We start from the raw sequence: 7945 nt of genomic DNA on the forward strand, positions 1-7945 counted from the left end.
GTAGATTGAACCTCACACGAAAACGCTAACATAGGTAGTAGCAGTCACCTTTTTAAGGTAGATATGAAGAACTGACTCATCATAAAGAGTGTGGCTAGAAAATGTTTCTAATCTGGTAGTTGTAAATATCTATTTGTATAAGCTCTATTAGATTCATAACTCCTTGTCTAGTTTGTTCAACTGTATTCAAATTTATTCAAACTTTTTGTAAATTTTAATGTGTGTATGTGTGCATTATATATATATATATAAAGCCTAACCTTCTAAATTCCACTGACCCGTGCTTGGTGCTTTGTTCACCGTCATGTTGTGAGCACCACATACTTCTTGCACTTATCATTATTTCCTTGATTGAGTAGTCCCTATCCACTTTTTCAATGTCATTTAGCTTTAACATGACCTCCATTTTCATTTTCAATATTCCATCAAGCTAGATAACCAGTGACTTTCCAATGGCAAACTGTTAGCATGCTTGAAATCATTTTGGTTAACCCTGAGTTCTGAAGCCAGTTAGACCAAGAGAGGAGGTGAACATTTGTTTTGATTGTTAATTTAAGAATCAGTGTGGATTTAAGTAAAAGAGAACACTTTTAAACACATTTTTCTATTATTAACTAAAATTTATTATAAATCATGTCATTTTGCTAATGTTATAAAACATATGTATTGCTAATACCCCTTTATAGTGGAAAGGTTTTAACCTTCCATACATGGACTCTGGTAGCAACTAATAGCACTTCTTTCTCCCCTTTCATTATAATCTGTGATGGTAGAAAACTATGCAACTCGCTGGTGGAATTATGAATACAGTACACATATCATAAAAAGTGCAAATGTGTTCTTGCACAAGTTCTACGCATATCAAACATGACAGATGAATTTTTTTCAACAAATCCAAGGTCAAATAGGCAGGTATAAAGGGAAACTCATGATGTGAATGATAAGATGGGATATATTTTGGCAACATGGCAGGTTTAACCACTGAAGTAAAAATCCTGCTGTGCACCAGTAAATAAATATTATCATCTGACGACCTGTAATTTAAACATGAAAAATACCATTTTATCCGGCTAAATCAAAGATAAAGTTAAGTTTTCCCTAGCACATTATCTACATATGTTTATAGTCTGCATTGCATGTAAACTATCAGCTACAGCTTCTGCTCGCTATGGACTTCCCCAACCTTTCAGTTTGACATTCATAACTGAATCTGGTGTATCTGCAAGCCAGGAAATGTAGGCAATATCAGACCAAAAGAACTGTGAATCTGCAATGAATAACAGTACAGTAAAACTCTAAAGATTGCCTAAACTGATCAAAGTATAAAAACAGAAAATATCTTTGTTGAAAGTCCAACAAAAGCTTGTACAAGTAACGGCAGTACAAAAGGATATACCTATACGTATTTTTTAAACTATCAATAATAGTCTACATAACAGAAGAACATTTAGAATCCATCAAGGAAAAGAACTGAAATTGGAAGCATGCAGAATCAAAATTTACTATAACTTACTGAAATAAGCATTTCGACATAAAATTTAACCATAAAAGTGAGAGAGCCCAAAGTCCACCTTAATTTCCAAGACACGTCAGAGCTAATGTTCTGGGGATGGTTGACGTTGGTCTGGAGGCTGGGGCCACATTTGTGGTGCCATGTAGGGGTGAGACTGCTGAGCATACATGTTTGGGTCCATCACTGGCTTACCCATTATGACACCAGCAGTTCCAACTTGAGGAGCATGCTGAGGCTGCATATAGCAGTATGGAAGTGCATCAGGGGGCCCTCCAACAGGCATTGTTCCTCTAGGGATAGATGCAAGCACTTCATCTTTCAAGTCCTCACGGGGTACAATGTCAACCAAGAAATCAAAGATGTCAGTCCTTGTGATTGCTGCAGCAATGTCATTTTTTTGAAGTGTTCGCCTTTTGTTCTCTTCAGTGTGATTCCAAGAACGCAGGGTCAACTCTAGTATAAACATTTCACATGCCCTTGCAAATATGACTGGTGCCTCGGCTGATATCATTCTAACATCCTCGTCAGCCTTCATAATCTTCTTGATCCTTGCCAGGGGAAGACTATGGTTCTTGAAATCGGTAACCTTCTCAATTTCTTGGTACTGACTTGACCAAAATTGTTGGAGCTGTTGCTGAAGCTGATGTTGTTGTTGCTGATGAATATGCTGATAAGCAAGTTGATGCTGTCCAAGCTGTGCTCCAGCAGGTTGACCGCTGGATTGAATGGTCCCAACCGATGTCACAACCGACCCGGGCGGCCCAGTTAGTTGGCCTTGCTGATATGGGTTAGAACCATATGTTAATTGAGCTCCACTACCAACAACCCCCATCGATGGGTTCTGGCCATGCCCTTGATGATCCATTCTGTTTCAGGTAAAATAAAACACGCAAGGAGTGAGTGCCTATACTTCTCACGTAACCAAAACAACAAATCATGCAATCATTAAAACAAATTTGTCTATCATATTAGTATGTTTACTATGATTAAATATTCAACGTAAACGTGGAAGGATGAACAAATAGGACTCTAAAGCAGTGCCCTCAATCATGTGATGGAAAACAACATGAGCTTCGCGCAAGAAAGTAGGTAAATCTTTTTCTTAGATTTGCTCAAAGCACTAAAGCAGGTGACTATTAGCATAAAGCATTAAAGCAGGTGAATATTGCACAACGCATCAAAGTAGGCAACTTTGGCACCTAATAGAAACACACACGTAAAAGCAACACGCGTGTGACACAACCAACAGTTCAGAAAGCACAGTAAATCAAATATGATCACCAAATATCTTCCCCACCCAATGACCAAAATGCTTTCCAATTAAGAAGCATCGTATGCCTCCAAAATTACAGGACAACCACCCAATTCAACTAAAGAATCTTATGGTTCACCCAAGAAAGAAATCTATCAAGAAATTATGGCTCAACATAACATCCATCATCAAGATTTCAGAAGATTTTAACCCTGAGCTGATTTTAGCATGGAATCATAAAAAAGAAAAAGAAAAAAAGCAGCTTTTATTTTCCATATTTCCAGCAATTAAGATCAAAGAGAATTCTTCAGTCCAAGACATGATAGTTTCACATACGCGAAAATCAGCGTCAAGAAAATTAACCAAAGGAACCACACCAGAAAAGGAATAAAACAAAAAAGCAACAGCAAATTGAATTATGGGTGTCCAATAAAGAATACCCCCAAAAAAATACAACAACGGATAGAGAAAAGCATGAAGACCACGTTACAGTAAACCTAAAGAAATGCAGAAGCATACACAAATTGACATAGACATATGTAAAGGTGTAGCAAGAAGAGTTGTTACTTGTTACCTTCCCCGAGAGATGATGTCGCGCTCCCCAAACACTGATAATCCAGAACCTGAAAAGGGATAAGAGGGGATAAAAGAAAAACAGAGAAATAATCAGAAATTGTATTCGATTCAAAGATCTATGGCATAAGAATTGTGGTGGGTGAAGCATAAGAAACCATTTTTTTCAAGTTTAAAAGATCCCAAAGTTCAGAGCAGACAAAAAAATTTAGGGTTTCCGACGAAAACAAAAGCAAGCATAGCAGAAGTGGTCGTGAGAATTAACAATGTTTCTGTTTGGAACGAACCTCAGACAGCGAAGTGCGAAAACAAAAGCTGTGTGATCGATTCTGACTAACATTGTCGGACCTAACTCTTATATGCCCAAGTGTTTTCAATTTTCTCACAATGACTAATTTACCCTTTCATATTCCTCACTCCCAACATGACATTCTTCTTCTCAAAAATTATATAAATTTAGATCTTCCAACTTCTTTGCTACACTCACGTGCCTCATATAACTTCCATTTTTCCACCTTTTTTTTAAATATTATTACAAAATTAACTAATATATTTTATTTACATTTTTTTTAGAATTTTAAATTTCTGAAGAGTATAGGATTTTATTATTAAATTAAAGTAAAAGTTAACTTTTATTAGCAAAATATTATCTTCTAAACATATATTTGAATATCTAGTAATGCCTACACTAAGAAAAAGTTATTGAAAATAAGTAGATTTATATTTGAGAAAAAATATTTATTATTAATATAATTATATATGTAACATTTCAAAATGATATTTTTAATCAACATAATTTATACGTTTAGATTTTGAGATAGAAATTATATAAAATTGTTCTCATTTTTCAGCATATATATAAAAAAAATTAAAAAATTATAGAAAAATAAGATAAATAAAGTTATCCAATGTGAAGACATGAGAAGTGGGGATGGTCTGACATTTGTGTATGAATTGAAAACATTACAGCAAAGCAGAGCAGAGAGAGTTGCTTTTTGCAGGATTTTAGGGTTTCTTCTTCTTTTGATTTGTTCTATTCTCTGACTCATCCACCATTTCTCTTTTCTCCTTTCTGCTATCATCAATGCTTTCTTTCTAAACTGCCCCCAACATTCAAACCTTCATAACGGTTGCTTTCTACCTTTTTCAGTTTCCCTTTTCTTCTTCATATTACTACTATTATTACTGCATTCATTTACTTTTACTGTATTTTTTTACTGTGTTTTGGTTTTAAATGTTACTATACTCTTTTATCTTGTGATCCAATTGTTTCTATGGATTTGTTAGACTTAGATCACATATAGAAAATGATAAAAAATTATTTTAGAGAAGAATTTTATAATTCAGTTTATCTCTGTTAAGGTATATCAATCATATTAAATCTGTTTTGGTACTTCAATTGCACTAGTTAAAGAAGTCTGGAGACATAAGAATAGAGTTATTTTTAAAGGAAGTAGTAAATGTACTAGAGGCTTTCGCGTTGGTCCAACTAAAGACTTGGTCTTAGGTTTCATCAAAGTCACTCTCTGCGTTTTTTTCCTTTTCTGATTGGTGTTTAGATCCGATGGTTTGTATTAGGATGATCTTATGAGATGTTTACTTAGTATGTCAGGTTCTCTGGGTTAAGTTAGGAGTGTCTTGTATAGCCATACTTAGGAGTATGTCTACATGGTGTGATTAAGGTTGTCATTATGTATAAGGGTTGAATCACCTCTAAAGTGATTCATATTTATTTATTTATTATTGTTGATAAAAAAAAAACTTTGGTACCTGAGATTAAAAATTACAAAAATCAAATCCAATATGTAGATTAAAAATATATTTACAAATTTAAAGTATATGTATGACTATAGTGAAAATAAATATGTATAAATATAATTAAACTTTGTCTACAAATGATTAATTACTTTTTATAAATGATTATTTATTGATAATTATAATAAAATTGATTATTTTCAATGATTTTTATTAAAAATATTTTATGTAATATTTAAAATTTTATATCTTAAAAATAAATTATGTAATTATTTGATTTTTCTATTCCAAACTTAAGACATAGTGACCTAACTATTTGATTTTTCAAGAAACAAAACACAATAAACTTTAACGTTTTAAAAAATTAAAGTTTTAAAACTCTAATCATCTTACAAAAATCCAATCAATAAGATACGAAAGAATGATGTTTGATAAAGATAAGTATAATTCAAAGAATTTCATTTTTTATTATCCAAATTAATGGTGTTATGCTTAATATCGTAAAATTAAGTGGTTATGTTATCTCCATTTGATACCTGATACTTAATTGAAATATTTTACAAATTTTAGACACAAAAACACAGACTTTTAATAATAACTTAATTAAAAATACACAAATTTATGAAAAAACATAGAATTTAATTAAGTCATTTATTGACAATCTATATAGAGACACGTAAGTAGTCTGCAAAATATCAATCATGTCCTCATCTCAAATAACAACAAAATTAAATGAATTAAAAAATATAAAAAATTATACTTAATATATGAGAAATTTTAATACACATTTAATTAAAAATACTTAAATTTAAGAGAAATTTAAAATATAATTAAACCTATTATTAATACAACTATAAGTAGTAATTGCCTATTTTATTTCATTACTGTAGATAGAATCACATGGCTTTTATGATCAACGATAAGTTTTTTTCTTCAAAATATTTAACATGATTTTATATCTAAAATCATTTAAATTCAAATCTATTTAAATAAAGTAGCTTAATCTTATGTTAATTTAATAAAAATACCCTTAATTACTTTGAAATGAATATTTTAAATTAAAAGTAGTAAGATTACATTAACTAGAGAATTAATATTTAAATTATAAATTAGAATAATTCCAAAGTTTTCTATCAACAAAAGTAAAGTGAAATATGTATCACTTCTTAGAAGAAAACTAAACCTCATTTTGAATTTAAATAATAAATAAATATATTTATTTGATTACATATTATAATTTCTCCAATCATCATCTTATTTTGTTTGACTTTTCTATCAAAACTTTTTAACCATCCCTTCCACGTTCTTAAAGTCACCACGTGTAATAAAGTCAAACTAAGTCATTTTCTTTAAATAGTAACATTTTGAATATAAAGTTAACATTATATTTCATTTTATATATTTTAATTATTATATAACATTTTTAGTTCAGTTGATGTATTAAAGAGTGGTTTATTATTCATTTATTATTATCCATGCGCATCATCAAATAAAACTTTATTATAATTATGAATTAAGTATTACCTATACTAAAACACGTTACTTCACAATTATCAAATGACACTATTCAACTTTTCAAATAAAATATTCACTAAATTGCAAAAATAAAGTTAAATTAAAATTACAATTCATCATCATATATATATATATATAAAAGAAAACTTCAAAATCTATAAATATGTACAAATGTAGTGTATTGACTTAAAAACTTGAAGTTGAATGGTTAGAAGACTCTCCTACTTATTTTATTTTAAATATTTGGAAAATAAGTATTTATATATTTGTTATGTTCTTTTTTTTTAACTTGTTATTATTTTAAATCATTAATTTATTTTGTATTGGTCGAGCACCCTTAGTCGGTCAGAATCTCAATCTGTCTGATCATTCATCCACGATAAGGAACGTTGCATGGTAACATGATGTCGATCGGCTCGTGGGTTAACCAAGTCAACAAGGCTAATTTATAATTAAAGGTTACTTAGCACAACCCTAAACATGAGTCAATCTCCTAATCCAGCCCAGCAACGAAGATCCATTAAGGTAATATAAATAGCACAAATTCCAAAAATCAGGTACGTCATTATCTACCATACTCTTACAACCGAGTGTCAACACATTTGTTGACTTGATTGTCAGAGTGTTTTTTGCAGGTATCATCCAAGCCTGTACCACTGGACGACTGTGGGGAGGAGGAAGGAACTGAAGGAGTGGGAATATGAGTGTAGAAACGATCGATCGAGAGAAGAAGCAGACAATCGTTCTCTAGATCCCAACACCCGTTTGATAACATATTTAAAACATATACAATTAAAATTTATTAATATTATTTTATATTGGAAAAAAAGTATTTTGACATTGGTTTTTTTAATAATTTATATTGTTTAACTCATAACTTTGTTACCTAAATAAATATACATTTATAGTATGATGAGGGGTTAAATTGACATGGTTGATTGTAATATAAATTTAATGTGAAAATTGTGGAAGTGGTATGATTGCAAGGGTAATAGATTGGATTTTGGGGGGTGAAAGAGAACCATTGAATAAGTCAGTGATGATATGATTAAAGGCTGTGTTTTTCAACTCCCAAAGGTGAAGAGAGGAAGAAGATAATAAGAGAAATAAAGAAAAAGGTTTTCAAAGATACCAAGTTTAGATGGTGAGTGGCATATAGCATATCACATTTCTCTCTCTTTCTTTCTCTTTCTTCTCTCAAAACCCTACTTTTCACTCTATTCATTGAGTGCCCACTCTTTTACATCCATCATCAACTTTTATTTTATTGGCCAACAATTGTTCCAAACTCAATTGCAATGCTTAGGGTGCCACGTTTCCAACATTCATTTCATCTA

General features: G+C 31.1%; 1 protein-coding gene across 2 annotated transcripts; it reads right to left on the bottom strand.

The window, feature by feature from the left end:
• Positions 1-934: 934 nt before the first annotated feature.
• LOC137831709 (nuclear transcription factor Y subunit C-3) lies at positions 935-3805 on the bottom strand. Of its 2 annotated transcripts, none has more exons than XM_068639491.1 (4): positions 3626-3805; positions 3340-3388; positions 1572-2379; positions 935-1219 (listed from the first exon to the last, which is right to left on the bottom strand). In XM_068639491.1, exon 3 carries the CDS (start codon positions 2376-2378, stop codon positions 1596-1598), a length of 783 nt encoding a protein of 260 aa, XP_068495592.1. In that variant the 5' UTR covers position 2379; positions 3340-3388; positions 3626-3805; the 3' UTR covers positions 935-1219; positions 1572-1595. The 2 variants fall into 2 exon arrangements, with proteins under 2 accessions (XP_068495592.1, XP_068495593.1); XM_068639492.1 differs by having other exon boundaries at positions 3333-3388.
• Positions 3806-7945: the final 4140 nt, after the last annotated feature.

The sequence above is a fragment of the Phaseolus vulgaris genome, chromosome 6 (genome assembly GCF_051622355.1).
Source record: "Phaseolus vulgaris cultivar YP4 chromosome 6, ASM5162235v1, whole genome shotgun sequence".
NCBI lineage: Eukaryota > Viridiplantae > Streptophyta > Magnoliopsida > Fabales > Fabaceae > Phaseolus > Phaseolus vulgaris.

What these genes read in the sequence shown, in the direction of transcription:
- LOC137831709 (XM_068639491.1), bottom strand. Translation starts at nt 2,378, where the DNA reads ATGGATCATCAAGGGCATGGCCAGAACCCATCGATGGGGGTTGTTGGT.